The sequence below is a fragment of the Mesoplodon bidens genome, assembly GCF_964165515.1.
Source record: "Mesoplodon bidens genome assembly, chromosome: 3".
Lineage (NCBI taxonomy): Eukaryota > Metazoa > Chordata > Mammalia > Artiodactyla > Ziphiidae > Mesoplodon > Mesoplodon bidens.
Genome location: NC_138178.1, coordinates 25439315 through 25462474, shown reverse-complemented (window position 1 = coordinate 25462474; position 23160 = coordinate 25439315). Strand labels below are relative to the sequence as shown.

The window sequence follows — 23160 nt, the reverse complement described above, 5'->3', positions numbered from 1 at the left end:
AGAGGCCACAGCAGTGAGAGGCCCGCGTACAGCAAAAAAAAAAAAAAAAAAAAAAAAAAAAAAGAATAAAATTGTTACATATTTTCATACTTCTATGAAGGAATAAGATAGATGCTGACATAAGAAAAACAAAATAGATGAACTTATTTATACAGTGAAAAAATGAAACCATAATACCATTAAAAGCAGATATTAGTATTTTTATAAACTTGAGATAGAGAGAAAAATTTTAAACATACTTCCAAATCAAAACCAATAAAAGAAAGCTCAACCAATGACTGTGTGAAAAATAAAAGCCTTTGTACAGAAAAAAAAAACCACAAGAGTTATATATAATGCCAATCACAAACTGGAAAAGGTATTTTCAACATACTTCAAAAGGGCAATTAACAGCTGTTATAATAAGCTCTTTTACATCAATAAGAAAAAACACAAAACATCAATAGAAAAATGTGCAAAGCGAAAAGGCTGGCCAGTTCATTAAAGAACATGAAAGCCAGTAACTCTAGAAACCATTTCACCCTCTAGTAAGTAGACATATTTTTAAAATCCACTATTTTGGGGGCTTCCCTGGTGGCGCAGTGGTTGAGAGTCCGCCTGCCGATGCAGGGGACACAGGTTCGTGCCCCGGTCCAGGAAGATCCCACATGCCGCGGAGCAGCTGGGCCTGTGAGCCATGGCCGCTGAGCCTGCGCGTCTGGAGCCTGTGCCCCGCAACGGGAGAGGCCACAACAGTGAGAGGACCGCGTACCGCAGAAAAAAAAAAAAAAAATTCCACTATTTTGTCTTCTAGTATGACAAAATCACAAAAACTAAAATGAGTAATATCTGGGAGTGGTAAAGGTACTGGGAAAGGGGCAGCCTCAGTCTACTGGTAAAAGTAAAATTTGGCAATATAAAGGAAAAAGCCTTAAAATATTACTGCCTTTAGGGACTTCCCTGGTGGCGCAGTGGATAAGACTCTGCACTCCCAAGGCAGGGGGCCCGGGTTCGATCCCTGGGTCAGGGAACTAGATCCCACATGCATGCCGCAACTAAAGAGTTCAAATGCCACAACTAAGGAGACCATGAATGAAACTAAGGAGCCCACCTGCCCCAAGTAGCACCCGGCGCAACCAAATAAATAAATAAATAATTTTAAGGAAAGAAAGAAAATTATTGCCTTTATCCCCATACTACACTTCCAGGAGCATACAATGAGATTTATCATCCCCTCCAGCCCCTGGTTCCATCCCTCCCTCTCGCTTTTGAATGTTCACAATATACTGACTGAAAAACATGTTAACTGGGAAGAGGTGGGGTGAAACTGGCAGGTGATACACCAGAATATTAACCACGATTCTAAACAACAAGATTCTGGTTATGAAAATTTTATTTCCTTTCTGCTTCTCTGTGTTTTCTAATTTTAATTAAATAATTTTATTATTTATGTAATAAAAATTTTGTGTTTACAATTAATCTCAAGATAATTCAGTTATTTAACTTCAAATTTCAGAGAAAATTCCAATAGGATCTTTCCATTGAACATATTCCCAAATTATAGAACATAAATTCAAAAAGGGGGGAAAGGGTCGTACATACTTTATTTCATGGAACATAAAATAGACTTATACTTACAATTTAGTTTTTCAACGTCATCTCAGAAAAAGGTGCTAAAAATCACAGCAATTTAAAGATACTCCTCTAATTAAAAATATGAGAAAAAGAATATATTTTAAATTTCTAGTTTGTGTTAAGGATTAGTTTATTAGTTTGCCTAGGGAAAAAAAGTTTCAAAAAATTCAACAGCTAAAATTATAATGTTCTAAAATAATATACCCATTAAACCAGGAACTAAGAAAATACCATGATGCGTTTTAAAAACAAAAATCTAATGAACATCCATTACTTATTCTATGCCAAGACCTTTGAAAGGGTTATTTAACAACTCCCTCAGTCCTCAGAACCACCCTATCGCATTACTATTATTATCATCTCCATTTTACAGATAAGGAAATGAAGCTCAGACAGGTTTTGTAGGTGGTCTGGGGTTGCCCAGGTAAAGACATTTTGTGAAGTTCTCTCACCGTACGTCATCTTTTTCTGACATTAAAGAGCCTGCAATGGACTGTTAAGGCAGCGCTTCTCAAACGTCATTCTGCTTAGGAATTGCCCAGGTCTCTTATTAAAATACAAATTTTGCTTGGGTAGTTGTAGGTAGCGTCCGAGATTCTGCATTTCCAGCCAGCTCCCAAGTGCCCCTTAGTCCATGGACTGAACTTTGCTAAGTCTTAAGGCATTACTCTCCTCCGTTTTCTCGCCTCTTCCACCTCCTTCTCTCTGCCTTGGCCTTATTTCCTTTTATACTCCCTGCCTTCATATACCTTTAAAAAATTTCCTAACAGAAATGACCCACAAGTGTGAACCAGTAATATTAGTGATTCTCAAAAGGATGTACAGAAATAAATCCACTCAGCTGTCTTAAAGTTTCATGTACATTGAACAGTGTCAGATCATTCAGACTTCACTGAGCTCTTTGGTGTTACCTAGGGACTTCACATTATTTTTAAAGCACACACAAGACCCCCCCCAAAAAAAAAAAGAAAAGAAAAAGCCCACTAGAGCATACTGAATCCAGTTTCTTCTTACTCTTTGTGCTCCGTGAGGCAAAGTGAATCATCAGATGATCTCCAAGTACCCCCAGTGCATGAGCCCTCTGTTCTGTAATATGAACCCTGCTGAAAGCCATGGAGGGTGGATCCACTCTACCACTGCAGTGTTCCTTGGGGCCACCTAAGGCCATATTTATGACTTCACAGCTGCCATTTCTGCCATATTACAGTGAGATGTGTCCATGTTTCTATTGATGAGTGAACCTCAAGAAGATCTTCTGACTGGCATACACTTGAGAGCAGCCACAAAGACGTTATTAGTATTTATTTACCAAAAGTTAAGATTTGAGATTGGAATTCTGCGCACACCAAAATTATTGCCTTTGTAGGAATTTTTCTTTTAATATAACTTGATTATGATAATTATTTGAAAAAAGTCACACTCTTTATACTACTGCAATTCCATTAACACATTATGCAATCATTTGTTTTCAGTTCCCTTATATTCTTTGTCAGGTGCCCCAGTTGTTCCATGGGAGTTGATGAACAGAAGACACTGTCCTGGGAAATGTCTGTTCCACCCAGCTCCATGGGTAGTGAGGAAAGTGTGTACAGTGTGTGGATCAGTTCCTTAACTGAGTTAAGGGACCTACCTGGAATATGAGCATTTATGTCTCTCACTGTTCACTCACTCACGTTTACTTGCTTACCGTCCCCCCATCCCCCACCCACCCACCTGCCTGTCCTTTTCTCTCTACCTAGCCTAGCACGTTACAGACCAGTTTGCAAACTCATTTCCTACTGAGGCCAGGCAGGTAATAGAAATGAGCAAGGTGGACTGGGCTTAAGGGAAGGTAGGAAGTGGTGGAAGCTGAGGGGAACTTGAGAGCTCAGGAGGCCTTATCTAAGGGAGGCAGCTGCCAGTGAGTCCTTATCTTCCAGCATTTAAAGGGGACCTAGGTTGTTAAGAGAGTGGATCCTAAGAGATCTCATCACAAGAAAAAAAACCATTTTTTTCTTTTTCTTTTTTGTACCTATATGAGATGATGGATTTTCACTAAACTTACTATGGTAATCTTCACAATATATGTAAGTCAAATCATTATGCTGTATACCTTAAACTTATACAGTGCTGTATGTCAATTATATCTCAATAAAACGGGAGGAAAAAAGAAAAAAAATGAGAAAAAATTACTATGAAAAAATAATTGTGAAAGCTTACAAACTAGGAAAAAAACATTAACATGGCTGTTTCTGAAGGCCCAGTTACCTAAGACTGTCACCAAAGTATCAAGAGGAAAGTCTGTTACAGATGCTTACAATTCTGATATTATGCCACAGCATAATTTTGTTTCTCCAAAACCAATTACTAAGAAGTCACCCCCTCTTCCCTCCATTCTTTTTTTTTTGTGTGTTTTTTTTTGTTTTGTTTTTTTTTATTTTGTGGTATGCGGGCCTCTCACTGTTGTGGCCTCTCCCATTGCGGAGCACAGGCTCCAGACACGCAGGCTCAGTGGCCATGGCTCATGGGCTCAGCCACTCTGCAGCATGTGGGATCTTCCTGGACCGGGGCACGAACCCACGTCCCCTGCATCGGCAGGTGGACTCTCAACCACTGCGCCACCAGGGAAGCCCCCTCCATTCTTAACTTACCAACTCTAGATACCTCTAATGAGCCCTATTACTCACCATACCGTTGCCATTCAACGGAATCCACTTCCACATAGCCGGAATAACACTCTCTGTCAACAGTTACTTTCTACTTTCAAATTGGATTCAATGTACTATCATAAATTTAAGTTGGAATTCTTTACCATTCGCCATAAGGAACTTGGGAATTAAGTCAACATTCCAGTCTCTTCCTCTCCCCATTGATGCTGGTGGTGCTCCAGGTATTTTAAATCTTTTGTATAACTAAAACCAAAACAAAAAACACCCATAATTTAACAAAATTTAACTTTCATTGCACAACTATTTTTTGATGAAGTGATTTTGGTATAACTAAATACCACCAACATGAGGTAAAGTACAAGTGCATTTCATTTTTAATCAGAACATTTAGCACTATTCCAATACATATGTAAATTAAATATATTACTCATGAATGCCAAAATAAACATTGCAGAGGTGGTGTGTATTTGCTTTTAACTAGCAGGAATACAAAACAAACTATTTGTTATGATGTACTAGTTTTGCAGAAACATCCCTTACTATTTGTAGAAATCATTTAATTTCATACTCTATTGAATAAAAAGCTAACAAAGGCTTAATTTTGCTTCTGTGGTTACATAGGGAGTTAAAAATAAATTTTGGATTATTCAAATCAGAAAAGACAATTAAAATTAGTTCCAGTTAATTTATAATTTACATGAGTTTGAGGCTCTCAAAGCAGCTTGCAGCTTAAAATTTAATATTCATTCAAACTCATGAATTCTATTGCTAAGGTGGAACAGAACAAGCAAAGGTGGTATATATTCACTCAATAAAAACCCCCAAGTTCTTGAGTACATTAAAAAAGAGTACACACACACACACAAAAAGAGTACACAACCCAGTCAAAAAATGGGCAAAAGATCTAAACAGACATTTCTACAAAGACATTTTCTACAAAGACATATATATGGCCAAAAAACACATGAAAAAATGCTCAACATCACTAATTATTAAAGAAATGCAAATCACCTCACACCAGTAAGAATGGCCATCATCAAAAAGTCTACAAACAATAAATGCTGGAGAGGGTGTGGAGAAAAGGGAACCCTCCTACACTGTTGGTGGGAATGTAAATTGGTGTAGCCACTATGGAGAACAGTATGGAGCTTCCTTAAAAACCTAAAAAGAGAGCTACCATATAATCCAGCAATCCCACTCCTGGGCATATATGTGAAGAAAACCATAATTCAAAAAGATACATGCACCCCAATGTTCACTGCAGCACTATTTACAATAGCCAAGACATGGAAGCAACCTAAATGTCCATCAGCAGAGGAATGGATAAAGAAGATATGGTACATATATACAATGGAATATTACTCAGCCATAAAACAGAATGAAGTAATGCCAGCTGCAGCAACATGGGCGGACCTAGAGATTATCATACTAAGTGAAGTCAGTCAGTAGAGGAAGACAAATACCATATGATATCACTTACATGTGGAATCTAAAGAAAAAGTGATACAAATGAACTTATTCAAAACACAGAAACAGACTCACAGATTTCGAAAACAAACTTATGGTTAACAAAGGAGAAACACGCAGGGGAGGGATAATTAGGAGTTTGTGATTAACATACACACACCACTATATATAAAATAGATCAATCAACAAGGACCTACTATATAGCACAGGGAACTCTACTCAGTATTCTATAATAAGCTATATGGGAAAAGAATCTGAAAAAGAATGGATACACGTATATGTATAACTAAATCACTTAGCTATACACCTGAAACTAACAACATTATAAATCAACTATACTGCAATATAAAATAAAAATTAAATTAAAAAAAAAAGAGGGCTTCCCTGGTGGCGCAGTGGTTGAGAGTCTGCCTGCTGATGCAGGGGACACAGGTTCGTGCCCTGATCCGGGAAGATCCCACATGCCGTGGAGCGGCTGGGCCCGTGAGCCATGGCTGCTGAGCCTGCACGTCCGGAGCCTGCGCTCCGCAACGGGAGAGGCCACGACAGTGAGAGGCCCGCGTACCGCAAAAAAAAAAAAAAAAAAAAAGAAAGAGGACAGCTTGCTCATCTTACTTAACACTAGCTAATAAATATACTAGGTGAAGAAGGAATGACGCCAGCGCATCGCTCCACAGATGACTTACAATGGAGAGGTCAGTGGTCATCACCTCAAACAGGTCAAACTGAGCATCATGAACAGTGATGCTGATGCAGGCACTGTGCCTCCTTATGGGATGCAGTATGAAGTGCCCAACAATACCTTCTTATAAACTGGCCTAGACTTCCCAAAAGAAAAGAGGTGGCGAGACTTTTGTAGATTAAGAGAATAAAGGGAAACAACACAAAAGGCAATGCTTAAACTAGTTTAAAAGAAAAAGAAAACAAACCACTCCTACACAGCAATATACAACATTCTTGGGTTCAATGGGGGATTTAAATATAGTCTGGATATTACGGTTAATTTTCTTAAGTGTGATAATGGTATTATGATTATGTTGGAGAATGCTGTTCGTCACAGATGAATGCTGAAATATTTAGGTCAAGTATCATGTCTATTACTTTCAATGGTTCAAAACCAGTAACACAAACAGACATGAAGCAAAAAAATATTCCACTGGTATTATTCTTTCAACTTCCCTATATGCCTGAATATAGAGAAAAAAGCTTTTTGATATAAACATTAAGTTTATTTCATCAAAGTCACTATTTTAAAAGTAACTGACAATATCTATATATCTCCTATAAAGCACAGTACAGCTCAGATTCATACACGTGGATGGTGAACAAACCCCACACAGAGAAATAAATATACTTAGTAAAACACACTTTGGAAATACTTCATGTGCTCATTTTCTAAAGAAGTAGGAAGCACAGAGTATAGCAAAAGGAACTAAGCTTTGACATGGAAACACCTAAATATCCATCAACAGAGGAATGGGTAAAGAAGATGTGGTACATATATACAATGGAATACTACTCAGCCATAAAAAAAGAATGAAATAATGCCATTTGCAGCAACATGATGGACCTAGAGATTATCATACTAAGTGAAATAAATCAGAAAGAGAAAGAAATACCATATTATATCACTTATATGTGGAATCTAAAATATGACACAAATGAACCTATCTACAAAACAGAAACAGACTCACAGACACAGAGAACAGACTTGTGGTTGCCAGGGGGAGGGAAGCTGGAGGAGAGATGGAGTGCGACTTTGGGATTAGAAGATGCAAACTATTACACATAGAACGGACGAACAATAAGGTCCTACTGTATGGCACAGGCAACTGTATTCAATATCCTGTGAAAAACCACAATGGAAAAGAATATGAAAAAGAATATATATAGGGCTTCCTTGGTGGCACAGTGGTTAAGAATCCGCTTGCCAATGCAGGGGACATGGGTTCAAGACCTGGTCTGGGAAGATCCTACATGCCGCGGAGCAACTAAGCCCGCGTGCCACAACTACTGAAGCCCGTGCACCTAGAGCCCGTGCTCGGCAACAAGAGAAGCCACCACAATGAGAAACCCGCGCTCCACAACGAAGAATAGCCCCTGCTCGCCGCAACTAGAGAAAGCCTGCATGCACCAACAAAGACCCAATGCAGCCAAAAACAAATGTAAATAAAATAAATTTTAAAAAAGAATATAGGGCTTCCCTGGTGGTGCAGTGGTTAAGAATCTGCCTGCCAATGCAGGGGACACAGGTTCATGTCCTGGTCCGGGAAGATCCCACATGCTGTGGAACAAGTCAGTCAGTGCTCCACAACTACTAAGCCTGCGCTCTAGAGCCCATAAGCCACAACTACTGAAACCTGCGTGCCTAGAGCCCGTGCTCCGCAACAAGAGAAGACACTGTAATGAGAAGCCTGCGCACCGCAACGAAGAGTAGCCCCGGCTCGCCACAACTAGAGAAAGCCCGCGCACAGCAACGAAGACCCAATGCAGCCAAAAATAAATAAATAAAATAAATAAATTTTTTAAAAAAGAATATATATATGTATGTATAACTGAATAACTTTGCTGTACAGCAGAAATTAACATAACATTGTAAATCAATGTACTTCAATAAAATAAATTAAAAGAAAAAGGAACTAAGCTTTGGAATCATATAACCTGGGTTATCATCCCGTCTCTGTGATCTTAAGCCCACAGAAACTATTTTGCCATCTAAAAAATGGGGATAAAATCTCTTTGAGTGACTGGGAAGATAACTAAGACCATGTGGAAAGCACTGGCACTGTGCCTGGCGTACGTTAGGTCTTCATCAAAAGGTACCCTCCATGCACCCTCTCAAGTCTACACTCTATTAACTTCGAGAGAGAACAGGTAACTGCTCCAGATGGCAACAAAGGTCACAATTTAAATATCTACAAGCCCCAGACTAGGAGCTCCTGAAAATTATGATGTTACAGATAATCTATTTAATAAAATAAAATTAAAACCATCTATAAAAAAGTAGAGATTCACAAGTAAAAGACTCAAAGTACAAAAGGGACATTAATTTATGTTAATACTTACATCTTCCAGCGGTGTTATAGATGCACTCTCTCCTCCATAATATGGGTTTCTATCCATGTGAAGAACTTTCTTTCCATTCACTGACATTATACCTGACAGGATACATTCCTACAGGGAAAGCGTAAGTATCTTCAAAGGAAGGAAAATGCTACTGCATGTTTCAAACAGATAATTTTTACAAACCTGTCATTAAACATTCTTTTAGTAATTAATACTTATGTATATGCAATATTTGATGTAATTTTAAAAGACAAAGCCCTAAAACGACCAGGGTTCAAAGTGTGTCCTGTGGCCCCTCTGAGTCCCAAGGTTTAAACTATTTTCATAACAACACTAAGACATTATGCATTTTTTCCCACTGTCTTATACTTGCACTGACAGCACAAGATCAATGGTGGATGGAACAAATTAGGGCGGTGGCTCTAACTGCACTAGTCATTATATTCTTCACCACAAGGCACTCATGGTTTAAAAAAACAAGGCCAGTTTCACTTAAGACTATCCTTGATGAAGCATTAAAAATCACCTCTGTTAACAACATCCTTGAACACCCATCTTTTAAATATCCTGTGTAGCAAAACAGGAAGTTCACATAAAGCAATTCTGGCTCAAGGAAAGCCTTTTGTGCGACTGATGTGTAAGCTGAACTAGCTACTTTTTTCATGGATCATCATTTTTTAAAATATATTTATTTTTATTTATTTATTTTTGGCTGCATTGGGTCTTTGTCACTGTGCACGGGCCTCTCATTGTGGGGCTTCTCTTGTTGCGGAGCACAGGCTCTAGGCATGCGGGCTTAAGTAGTTGTGGCATGGGGGCTCAGTAGTTGTGGCTCACGGGCTTAGTTGCTCCGCGGCATGTGGGATCTTCCCGGACCAGGGCTCGAACCCGTGTCCCCTGCATTGGCAGGCAGATTCTTAACCACTGCGCCACCAGAGAAGCCCTATGGATCATCATTTTTAATTGGAAAAATAACTGACAAACTATGATTATTCAGATGTAGGATTTTGGCAGACATTTTCTCAAAAATGAATGTCAAGGAAAATAACCAACAGTATTTGTTGCCAAAAATGAAAAGTCAAAATTTTGAATGAGGGACTTACTTCCCTGGTGGCACAGTGGTTAAGAATACACCTGCCAATACAGAGGACACAGGTTCGATCCCTGGTCCGGGAAGATCCCACATGCCACGGAGCAACTAAGCCCATGTGCCACAACTACTGAGCCTGTGCTCTACAGCCCACGAGCCACAACTACTGAGCCCGTGTGCCACTACTACTGAAGCCCGCACATCTAGAACCCGTGCTCTGCAACAAGAGAAGCCACCGCAATGAGAAGCCGGTGCAGCAAGAGTAGCCCCTGCTCGCTACAACTGGAGAAAGCCCACGTGCAGCAATGAAGACCCAACATAGCCAAATATTAAAAATAAATACAGTGTATTGAAAAAAATTTTTGAATGAAAATTTGAATTTTGGAAAACTTATATCCACCACCATGGGTACATCAGATCCCCAATACTTAAAGGACTTTTCAGACAACATCAGTGATATTAACAAATATGAGCTTTTGATATGGCATAAGAAAATGTGTCAACAATTCAGAAGACCTGCATTACTAAGTAAAACAGTACTTTCCCAAGTGACCAATGAATGATGTTACAAAATCATACAGGAGGTTAAAAGAGAAATTCAAAGTGCAAGCTAGATTAACGGATTTTAATGTAACGGAATAAGAAATGTTCACTGATGTGGTTTCAAATTTCATATTGCAATTAATCTTTAAAAATACCCTGCCACTTGTGTTTAGGTGTAAATTATAAAAGGATACCCACAACAATCTGAAAGGCTATTAAAATACTCCTCCTTTTTCCAACTACACATCTGTCTAAAGCCTGATTTTCTTCATATACTTCAGCTATGACAAAAATTATGAAAGACTGAACACCAATCGGCTATCTTTTAAACTAGATATTAAAGAGATGTGCAGAAAATGTAAAACAATCATACTCTTCTCAGAAATTTGTTTTGGAAAACACAGTTATACTTCAAAAAATTGTTATTCACGTTAACATGTAATGAGTTTATCACCGTTATCTTTAAGTGAATAAAAACCATTTTTAATTTCTCAGCATTATTTCTAATAGGATAAATACTGACAGATACTCTTACAAGCAAAAGCTCTTCAGGGACCTCAATTTTTAAGAGTGTAAATAGATCCTGAGACCAAGAGTTTGAGAACTAGAGCCCTAAATGAAGCATCCAGGATAACCATTAATCAACTGACAATCAACAGAGGATTATAAACCATCACTCTCAGTAAAAAGGTAAACAAAGTGTGAATATACTAAGACATACCAAATCAAGATGGGATGGGGGAGCAGTCAAGAAAGTCAATCCAATTAATGGATTAATGAGAAGAAACACAGAGATGGGATATTCATTCACCCAAAACCCTTATACCAGAGTTTAGGTGATAAGAGCTTTATTTTTTTAAATGACAAAGGAAATTCTCTGTAACTTTATAAATCCTAGTGCTTCTCAAATTTATCCAAGACTCCAGACAACAGAGAACAAGCTCATCCCCCTAGAAGCCTGACTCTGAAATCTTTATTTTCAAAAATTCATACATATCTCAAATTCTCCTCCCTAATGTACTATTCATTTTAGTATTTTAAAAATATTTTAAATTAGTTACTGTCAGGTTCAAATTTTACTCCAAGAGGGTGCATCATTTCTTATTTAGATCAAGAAACATTATGAGCACTCCAGGCCACCTCCAGCCACAACCACTCCTCAGCCCACAGCCACGCTCATGACTTTTAAGAGCAAAGATTTGTTCTACCTGTTTTTGAACTCTGAATAAATGGAATCTTGTAGTATACACTTCTTGTATACACCTTTTAGTCAACATATGTTTACAAGATTCATCCATGTTTTGTTTGTAATAGAAATTTTCTTACTCTTACTGCTATACTCAGGAGTCTCTAAAGTACAGGAGCCAAATCCAGCCTGCAGGCTATATTTGTAAATAAAGTTTTACCAGTAAACACCCATGCCCATTCATTTACATATTGGCTGTTTTCACTGTACCACAGTGGAACTGTAGCTGTGACAAAGACCAAGTGACCTGAAAAACCTGTGGACTTTTACAGGTTTGCCTAGCCCTACCAACAGTGGATCTCAAAGAGAGCTCCTGATTTGATATCACCTGTGAACTTGTTAGAAATGTAAATTCTAAGCAGATTCTGAAACTTTACTTTGCATACACATCACCGGGACAGCTTGCTAAAACAGAACGCAGGGCCCCACCCCCAGAGCTTCTGAGTCAGCAGGTCTGAGGTGGAGCCTGAGAATCTGCATTTCTCACCAGTTCCCAGGTGAGAATACTGCTGGTCCAGGACCAGTTTCAAGAACCACTAGTAAAGCAGTGCTGCTCAAACTTTATTAAACACCTGGGGAACTGTAGATTTTGATTCAGTGTATCTGGGGTGAGGGGTGTAACCGTCTGCATCTCTAGTAAGTTCTCAGGTGTTGCAGAAGCAGTTGATCCATGGACCACACTGCAGGTAACAAAGCCATAGGAGTCTTTTGAATGAATACTCCGCACAGATATTCCACAACTTATTTATCCATTCTATTACAGGTGAACATTGGGAACGTTTCCAGTTTGGGGCTGTTACAAATAATGCTCTATAAACATTCTCAATGTGTCTTTTATGTATGCACTTGTTGGATAGATATCAAGGAGGGTACAGATACTGCCAAACAGCTTTCCAAAATGGTTGTACCAATTTCATATGCTGTGTCAGCAGTATATGAAAGTTCCTGTTGTTTCAAATCCTTGCCCAACATTTTGTGTTCCGGCCTTTTAATTTTAGTCATTCTAGTTAGGATGTGGTTTAATTTACATTTCCTGACAAATAATGAGGCTGAGCACTTTTTTACAGTTTACTGATAATTGTAGTATCTTCTTTTGATAAATGCCTATTCATATTATTTGCCCATTTTAAAGTGGGCTTTCTTTTTTTTACTGCTATATAAAAATTCCTTATATATTCTAGATATTTAAAAGTGCTTTATTGGTTATATATATATATTGCAAATATCTTCATCCATTTCACAGCTTGACTTTTAACTTTCTTAATGAGGTCTTGATAAACAGAACTGAAAGTATTTTAACTGTAAAAATTAACTCCAATATTATCAAAAGCAAATCACTTGCTTTAAAAAAAAAATCTAAAGAAGCACTAACCTATGATTCAATATATTATATGAAAGTAGAATAATATTTACAATCTCAAAAACAGATTATGACATAAACAAAGGAAAACCAAATAGTCACATTTCCAGTCGACAAAAGTAGACTTCATGGTTCAACTTTTGGAAGCAAAATCACAGCAAGCAACTTTGAGTGTTGCACAGCTTCTATATATAACTTTTCATACTCCACTGCAAATAAGCATGACCCACTCACTGGACCATGGCTCCAAAGCAAGCACTGAAGGCTGAGGCCTAATAAAGGACCCAGGAATATAAAGATTCAGCAGTCCAAAGAGCTGATACTAACTACCTTTAAAGGCATCACTTGGAGCAAATATATTAAAAGCTAATTAATAATTTGCAGGTTCACTGATTCTTCTAAACCCATCTATAAAAGATTGCTTTTACAATGCCAAGAGAATACATAGAAGCACAAATGTAGTACTTTAAATTTTACTTTACAACATGGGATGAAGTTATTAATTCACTGATAAAACCAATCACATCTGAGTATAGGGTGTATATTAATGATCCCAAAATTTTAGTATCTTCCCAAATTAACAACTCAAAATTAAAATCTACTACTATCTGGTGAATACAGAATAAAAAGCAAAGCACATCAAAGTCAGAGAAAATACTCTACGTGAATTTCCTTTATTCACACTAGACAACCTGGACCATCCATCATCTATGTCAAGAATACTGATAACTTTTACCAGGAAACATATATGAATGAATATTAACCAACACATTAGTTTTAAAACTAACAGATGAGAGTGCTCCACACTTAACTGCAAGCTCACCAACAACTGACCTGAACAGGATAAGGATATACAGACTCACAACCAAAATAACTAAAGCTGTAAAACCATCTTCAGAATCCAAGTTTTTTTGGTGTTTTGTTTGCTATTATGCCTTATTTATTTTTTATTTTTAGGGCTTAGAGCATATTAGGTGCTCAGCATGAATAAGTGAACAAATGCATGCATGCATGCATTAATGATGCACACAGGATGCCTGGCAATCTCAGGTGGGTCTTTCATCCAAAATGAGCTCAGGCCCAGAATCCAAGTTAAGATAACGGCATCTGCCACCCAACTGGCTCTTCATGTTGGCCTACATAAAGAGGTAACCAGATTAAACTAAATGTTTGAAGTTCAGCTGCAGCAAAATTCTAGTCTGTGCAGATGTGTGGGTGTGGTGATGGTCAGGAAGGACCAAGTCAGTGATACTGAGGCTCACTTCCCTTCAGCACCTACACCTAGCGCTAGGTTTGCAATAATCAGAGTAACTAACTCAAACGGACAGCACCTAAACACACTAGGCAAAGTACCTCTTACATAGTGAAGCAGCCTGCATGGTGTTCCCATATATGAACTGTGACGAACCTAAACACAATTGCGAAGGCCACTGGTACTGAACAGTATCCCAGTATCCTGGAAAAGTTAATGCCCACCCCCCCTTCCTACTTAGAGGGCAACTCAGGCTTGGAAGAGAATAGAACCAGAGTACGTTAATATTCTGATGTAAAAAAAAAAAAAAATTCTGATGTAACTTCCAAGTGACCAAACTAAACACTATTAACACTCTAAATCCTCCTGCATTTTAAAGTTCTGGAGTGATTAAAAAAAAAAAGAAAGAAAGAAACAGAAAGTAAATGCACACAAAAATGTGATCAGGAAAACAAGGTACCTAATAACTCATCTTAAAGAAAAGTGTCTTTCTACTTATCTAGAAAATGTATTAACTAGAAAACTTTTAAATCATTTAATCTCAGTAGTATGTCTTACAGCTATAACACAATAAAAATGGATGTTAGTTTTCAGCAGAATTAAGTGTTTCTTTAAATGTCTCTGTCCCTCTAATGCATCTCATTAAAAGCTGTCAAAGATAACTTTTCTTGAAATTTGGCTCTAATTAGATCATTCCTGCTCAAAACCCTCTCTCGTTGGCCTAGAAGATAAAATTCAAACTTCTTAACCTACTGTCTTCAGCATCCTTGGTGATATACCTTCTTTCCAACACTGTTTCCATTACACCTCTTCATACCTCTGTTTCACACAAAATAAACTCCCTATCCCTTAAATATATATCCTTTTCTTACTACTGACTTACACTGCTCTCTCTGCCTAGAAAATCATTCCTCCTCATATTCAAAACTTACCAATATTTTTTAAAACTTTCAGTTTTATTGAGATATAATTGACATACAGCACTGTAAAGACTTAAGGTGTACAGTATAATGATTTGATTTACATACAACATGAAATGATTACCACAGGTTTAGTTAACATCCATCATCTCATATAGATACAACATTAAAGAAATGGAAAAAAATACATTTTTCCTTGTGATTTACGCTCTTAACTTTCATTCATAACATACAGCAGTGTTAATTATCTTTATCATGTTGTACATTACATCCCTAGTACTTATTTATCTTATGGCTTAAATTTGTTCCTTTTGATTACCTTCATCTAATACCCCCTTCCCCCTACCCTGCTTATCAATTATTTTTAAAAGCCAACTTCAATAACTCCTTCTTTATGCAGGTTTTTCTGATTCCCCTGTCTGAATTCCCATATGTGTGAATTCCCTTATGGCACTTAGTACTTTCTCATATTAACTCGTATTATAGTTACCCCCACATGAGAAGAAGCTACGCACAGACAGGTGTGTTTGCCTTTTTATTGCCCATAATCGAGCACAACAGTCACAGGTAACTGAAATTGAGTAGGCCATTACTCCAGTAAGTCTCTAATCAAGTACTGTGAGAGGGGACATAAAGGTAACTGCAGGGTATCATGTATGCGAGCCAAACGTTTACCTAGCGGTCTTTCCAAATGTCTCACTACTACCTCGAAATGCTGAAATAATATGTCTGATTTTACTTCTATTCTACTGGACCAGTATGCTTAAGGCTGATTTAAAATACAAACTGCCTACATAGTATTTATACCTTCCAAAAATAAGACATTTGAACACATTGGTCCTATGATCACTACTGCAGTGGACAGAAAGTTGTTTGTCCACAGAACTCTAACAGCAATGGCAAGGATTTTCAAGGAGTAAATATAAAAGGCAATTCAAGATTTTTAAATCAGGTACAAAAACTCCTCTCTGAAGTCACAAAATTTTAATAAAGACAAAGGAGGAAAAGTATGGCTGGGATGTAAAACAATGTTTTAAACAAATACTGCTGAGAATAATCTGGTTAGATATCACTAAAGTGTCCTTTTCGATTCAAAACTCCTTACGAAAATTACCATGTAGCACAAAACAAAACAAAATACTGCTGGGAAGCACAAGCAGCTGTGGAGCTAGTTACCCTTATTTTATTATTTATTACTATTTCTAAAAAGACTCATGAATTTATTGCCAAGCCCAAAGTCAATCAGAAACAGCAAATTAAGTGGTCAGAGGCTGTCGACAGTCACCAGCCTAACCAAAGTAAGCAAAGAGGAAAAAATGAAAAGTAGACGGTAGAACTAACTCCCAAAGCTAAGCAGTCTAAGAGGACTTAATAAGGAGGCCAAAGTTCCTACAAAGCTCCCTAGGTCTCAATGGCTTCATTATGTTATAGCATAACAGTAATTAATCCTCCTGATGTGAAATCTTTGTTACCAAGTACATTAACTATGTTCCTTAGTTTGTTAAAGAAGTTGTGATATGATTTGAAAGGTTTTTATCTAAAAGTTATGGTTGTTTAAAGGGATAGCCCTCAATTCCTTAAAGAACTCAATTATATGAAATATTTCATTTCTCCTAGATAGAATGAAGATTTTGCTCTAGTTTATACTAAATTCTTTTATGCCTTCTTTATCAAAGTTATTATCAATATTTGTGCACTATTATGACCTTATTTTAGATGTAACAATCGATACAAAACAGTGACAACATTAGGCAACACAGAGAAACCCCAACACTTCCTTACACTTTATATTAAAAGTAACAATCGCACTAAAAAATGCACTGACACACAGGCATCATGCAGTATTTGGTACCCACAACTGATAGCACACACCTGTTTTTAGGTTCTTAAATCTCAGGCACTAAATATTTATAAATTAAAAATTAAGAAAAGTAGGGCTTCCCTGGTGGCGCAGTGGTTCAGAGTCCGCCTGCCGATGCAGGGGACACGGGTTCGTGCCCCGGTCCGGGAAGATCCCACATGCTGCAGAGCGGCTAGGCCCGTGAGCCATGGCCGCTGAGCCTGCGCGTCCAGACCCTGTGCTCCGCAACGGGAGAGGCCACAACAGTGAGAGGCCCGTGTACCGCAAAAAAAAAAAAAAAAAAAAATTAAGAAAAGTAAATGGTATGTTCACACCAATTACTCAAAATTAATTATAATTTGAGGCTTTTTAAACTTTGGTGATCTCTTCATTTAAGTAATCAAAGTCCCTGTATCACTAAAAATGAGGGTATAAGATTTTATCACTATCAAAATCATCCCGGGACTTCCCTGGTAGCGCAGTGGTTAAGAATCCACCTGCCAACGCAGAGGACACGGGTTCGAGCCCTGGTCCGGGAAGATCCCACATGCCGCAGAACAACTAAGCCCGTGCGCCACAACTACTGGGCCTGCGCTCTAGAGCCCGCGAGCCACATCTACTGAAGCCCACGTGCCACAACTACTGAAGCCCGTGCGCCGCAACGAGAAGCCACCGCAATGAGAAGCCCGCACACCGCAAGGAAGAGGAGCCCCGCCCCGCCACAACTAGAGAAAGCCGGCGTGCAGCAACGAAGACCCAATGCAGCCAAAAATAAATAAAATAATAAATGACAGCAGAAATTGACCTGATTGCTAGTTAAGTATGCATCTATCATTCACCAAAAAGGTCACAATTGATCCAAATGAAAATTTAAATAAGGTGCATTATCTTAACTTGGTTGTTATGCTATAAGACTGTGCCCTCTTTGAGACAAAGTGATACTTCTGAACTAGGTATATAGAAACCTGCATGAGAAAGGATTTGCACTTATTTGTCCGTGTTTAACTGCCCTAATCAAGAGCAAATCTGAAAGAGCAGCAATAACCGTAGAAAAACAGTGGAACTAACTAGCTCTTACAATATGCTGGCAACAACAGTGCCCATTCCAGTGGGCAAAATCCACCACAAACTAATAAGCTCAGCTCAGAATCCCAATTAAGCACTTAGAAAATGAAAAAAACCACCCTGCAGTGGGTAGGCTATTCATTTAGGCATCCAACAGCCTTCCAACTCACCATTAAAAAAGAAATTCAACCCAATACCTCACATTCAAAATGACTAAATAGCTTTCTAGGTAAGCAATCTCATGTATTCGGTACTATTTCCTAGCCAGTCCCATTTCTTTTTCTGGACTGTTGAAACATAATGAAGCATTCAGAAATGAGTATTATCCAACAATCACCATAAATCACCATAACTAGAAAAATGACATGCCAGAAAAGTGCCATTCTAGTCCCCAACAATCTTTTCCTAAAAAACTGGCCAAATGCAAGTTTGACAGTTTTTTCTTGTCCAGAGAAATCTAAAATAGTTACTTTGGAGTGTTAGCTGAAAAAAATGTTAATTCAATCTTGAGAGATTACAATGCATTTCAACAAATTTGTAGTGGTTTACATTAAATGACTCCGGACTTTGAGATCAGTTTATATGGGATACACAAGATCAAAATCAGTATTCATCTTTTAAAACAAAGCAGTCCAATGTCAGAATTTCAAATTTCCAAAAAACTTTTGATAACGGAAACGGTCCTCTCTTCAAATGGAATTCTTTTGCAAGATGAATAGTCTTCATTTTCTTTTAAAAGCACAAAAAGAAGTAAAACATCTGCCTGTATTATTTTCAGAATATTATCTAAAGTTCTCTAAGCAGACAGCCAGGAAAATAAATTTACCATGGTATTACGCACACCATGCAGTAATAGAGAACCTGGCCTCTAGCACCCCGTCACCAACCTCTTTTTCAGGGGAAAGCCTCCAGAAGAGACAATGTAGGTAAGGACAGACCACACAAAAGGAAAAGATGGCAAAGGCCAGGTGAGAAAGGACTAGACAAATTTTGAGAAAACTCATTTCCAATTCTACAGTTGCTCAAGTGGGATGGGAGGGTGGTTAAAAGGAAAGGATAATGCTTCTCACCTGGAGTGGGGGAGGAGGATAAGAAATATAATTTTCTCCAAAAATATAAGCTCATTGAACTAAATTACCTACCAGTGATTATCCAGTGACTCGTCACCGACACTGACTAGCAGTAGAGGCTGAAGTCTAAGTAGGAAATGCCACTGTGATTGGCCTCCACCCTCCCCCACTCCGCCGGCTGCTTTTCTGTTTCCAATAGCGAGAGGCCATCAACCCGTAAGGGAGACGCATCAATACACCAATCCGGGCTTTTCCGGCCTCTGCTGCAGCAGAGGGGACTCTCGTTTCCCACCTACTCTTACTCGGCTGTCACGACCCGCCCAGGCACCTGCCGGACCGGGCTTTCCATTCCCCGGTGTCTCCTCCCTGTCCAGATGCGCCGCCCGGCCCGCAGGCCCCGCTGCAGGCCTGACCCGCCTCCGCTCCAGAGCGCAGCCCGAGGCGGCCACGGAAACCGGCCCCACCCGGAGACCCTCGGAGGAGACCCTCGGACTCGAGGCGCGGCGCGGCCCGCGGGGATGGGGAAAAGGGGGCTGGGCAGAGAGTGCGGCCGCCCCGCTCCCGACCCTGGACCCCGGCCCCGGGACCCCCGCCCCTCCCCGCCAGGCCTCACCGTCAGGCCGGTGCCCAGCACGATCACGTCGTACTCCTCATTCATGGCGGGGCCGGGCGCGGACAGAAGCCCAGAGAAAAGAAAAGGCGCAGTACTCTAGGGGTCAGGAGCTAGGCGGCCACCCTGAGGAGGCGGAGGAAGCGCTCAGGCCGGGCCCGGGCACAAGGTAAAAGGGAAGCGGGAGCAGAGGGAAAACGGAGCTGGCGAGGAGGGAGCCGGCCGCCACCTCAGACGGAAAGAGAAGAGCGGGGCGGTGAGGGAAGGGAGGGCAAGGAGGGAGAGGAGAGGCGGGCGGCGACCGGGGCCTCTACAGCCCGGAAGGGGCTTAGAGGAGGCCGTCGATCACGCCCTTCCCGCTCGCTCATTGGCTAGATCCCCGTCGCCCGCCCAACCTTCTTCTTTTCCTACCTCTCGCGAGAAAAGGGCGGGCCGTGCCCCTTGTGAATTCCGGCTCTCCACGCGGCGCGCTGCCACCGTGGTTGGGGGCGGAGGCGGTCGCGCGCTGGCCCCCGAAGGCAGGGGCGGGAGCGTGCTTGCGGCCGGGGGTCAGCTGTCCAGTTCGTTACTCCCGCCGCCCAGCGGGAGCCTTGCTGCCGCCCTTGGACTTTGTGCCAGGACAGCGGGCGGCCGCCCCGGGCCCCGCAGACCCGGAGCTGACGCCATGTGGCCTGACCCTGGCTGCGGCTCAGCCCCCTGCGCCCCTACGGCGCGCCTAGGCTGGTCTTTTGCAACTTCTCTTGCTTTTCTTTCTATCCTGCCTCCCTTTCCTGAAGGAAAAAGGACCCAACATATTTTAAGGAATTCAGAAGTCACCGTTTTCTCTTACTTCCCGCCCTATGTCGTCCTTGCTGTATGCATTGCCCCTTGTGCAGCCTTAGGAAATTTAGAAGAATTTTAAAAAACGAAAAACGAACAAAAAAACCTTCCTTTTAAAAAGTAACCCTTCGCATAAAGGGGAAGGCCAGATTTGATTGGAAGCAGGTCTGCGCCTACTGAGGGCTATAACTTAAACGAGCTGTAAAAAGAGCTGACCAGTATGTGCATCGGTTTACGCCATGAGTGTAGCAGAAAAGAGTCCCTGTTTGCCTTCCATTCCCTCTACCCGTGACCGCCCAGCCCTCCAAACACACACACACCTTTTTTTTAGGATTGTATTTGGCATCTCCAGCTCTGGGTGAGGTGTAAGCAGTGGCTTGTGTTCTCAACCGGAGACTAGACCCTATACAGGCCTAGAAAAGTCATTTTCCTAAAGGCCTTGACAACCTGTGTTTTCAGCCTGTGACAGGTCTGCATACTCAGCAGACAAGAGTTGGTATTTCCTTCAAGATTTACTCTCAAACATAGCTGGATAAGTGTTATTATGAATAGCATAATAGCATAAAGTAAACCTTGGTAGACGGATCTGCTTTCCTTTATGTTTAAATCACTCTGATTCAGGAAAGAATGTAACAATTTTTTACAATGTTTCTTCACCCCTAACTAGAGGTTAAGAAGGTGTATTATATTGGACGATGGACTTTTTTGGGGGGGGTGGGGGGGAGGGAGAAGAAAGCTGCTTAAATTTACAATCTTTTTTTTTTTTAAGATGTTTTTTTTTTTCTTCTTATAAATTTATTTATTTATTTTTGGCTGTGTTGGGTCTTCGTTTCTGTGCGAGGGCTTTCTCTAGTTGTGGCAAGCGGGGGCCACTCTTCATCGCGGTGCGCAGGCCTCTCACTGTCGCGGCCTCTCCCGTTGTGGAGCACAGGCTCCAGACACGCAGGCTCAGTAGCCGTGGCCCATGGGCCCAGTCGCTCCGCGGCATGTGGGATCTTCCCAGACCAGGGCTCGAACCCGTGTCCCTTGCATCGGCAGGCAGACTCCCAACCACTGCGCCACCAGGGAAGCCCTTAAGATGTTTTTGATGTGGACCATTTTTACAGTCTTTATTGAATTTGTTACAATATTGCTTCTGTTTTATGTTTTGGGTTTTTAGCCAGGAGGCATGCGGGATCTTAGCTCCCCCACCAGGGATTGCACCCCCTAGTTAGAAGGTGAAGTCCCAACCACTGGGCCACCAGGGAAGTCCCTACATTCAATCTTAATTGGATTTGTATACATTAGTGACCAAATGAATTTTTACAAGTAGACAAAAATCAAGTGCAAAGTTACTAGACTACTGAACAGATTGTGTAACAGTGTAACTGACTTTTCTTTGGCTAAACAGGTGATGCCTTAAGAAAGTCCTGCTGTTACCCTCTAAGTAGTCAGGTGTCATGTGTATCTAACATGTTTACAACAGGAATTTATTTCTTACAGTTCTGGAGTCTAGGAAGTACAGGGTCAATTTGTGTCTGGTGAGGACCAGTTGCCTGGTTCACCCTGTCTTTTCACTGTGTCCTTATATGGCGGAAGGGACAAGGGATCTCTCTGGGGCTGCTTTTATAATGTTACCTATGTTTTTAAACTGACCGAAAATATTGACTCTTTTTTTTTTAACTAGAACTTTTTTCACATATTGCCATCAGCCTCTGAATGTTGAAGAAGCTTTTAAGCATATCAGCTGAATTACGTTGCCATGTCTTAAGTGAAGGATAGTTCATCAATACCCACATGGAATTACTGAAAAACTTAAAGGTATTGGATAAGAGAACAGAATTTAAGGTTAATAAGGCTCCTCCATCTGATCCCTTACACTCAAGTTTAGTTTTGTTGGCAGATAAGTCCTATGGCCCTGCAGAAGAAAAAAAAAAAAAAAAAAGAACTAATCTTCAACAGATTGAGCCCATCCAGATTCCACCCCACCTATTCCAGTTGCCAAGGAATTTGGCAGACAACAAATACTGTTTATGGTGCAGTGGCTTAAAAGCCACTAATTGGTTCAGTGTATCAAAGGCCACAGATGGCAGTTCCTGATAGAGTGTGAAACCTTAGGTTGGGGGAAGTAGGTTGGTGGAGAGGAGTAGAAAACACCATCAACCTTGAAAATGTTTCAAATCTTTACACAAAGCAAGAGGAGTCAAGAGACAGTCTTATTTATACTTGGCACTTGGGAATAATTGTTTGCTGATCTGTTTCTCTGCCTGCACTTCACAAAGGAAGAGACAAGAGTCCAAGGAAAAGAAAATTAGAGTGAACCTTAGTCCAGGCTGTCTTTCTCTGTCCAAAACCACAACAGTTTCTCAACCAGTATTCCCCCTCCTGGGTGTTCTGACCATTATCTTCTTAAAACTTGAATCAGAGCATGTTCATGCTTCTGCCTGTGTTTTGCACTTAGAGTAAAATGCAAATTCTTGAATAGGGCCTAAAAAGTATTGTTTAATCTGCCTTTTCTCCCTCTCCCGCTCCATCTTGCCATACTTCTGGCTCACTACACTCCAAACACAC

The 23160-nt window shown here is 40.2% G+C and overlaps 1 protein-coding gene across 1 annotated transcript in view; it reads right to left on the bottom strand.

Moving 5' to 3' along the window:
• GDI2 (GDP dissociation inhibitor 2) overlaps window positions 1–20113 on the bottom strand; it is a 45805-nt gene extending 25692 nt beyond the window's left edge. Inside the window, exons 1-3 of the mRNA XM_081229224.1 lie at window positions 19795–20113; window positions 8796–8903; window positions 4406–4505 (exon numbers count right to left, since the gene is read on the bottom strand). Coding sequence (XP_081085350.1) covers window positions 4406–4505; window positions 8796–8903; window positions 19795–19839 — 253 coding nt within the window. The 5' untranslated portion in view covers window positions 19840–20113. The remainder of the gene's footprint in view (window positions 1–4405; window positions 4506–8795; window positions 8904–19794) is intronic.
• Window positions 20114–23160: the final 3047 nt, after the last annotated feature.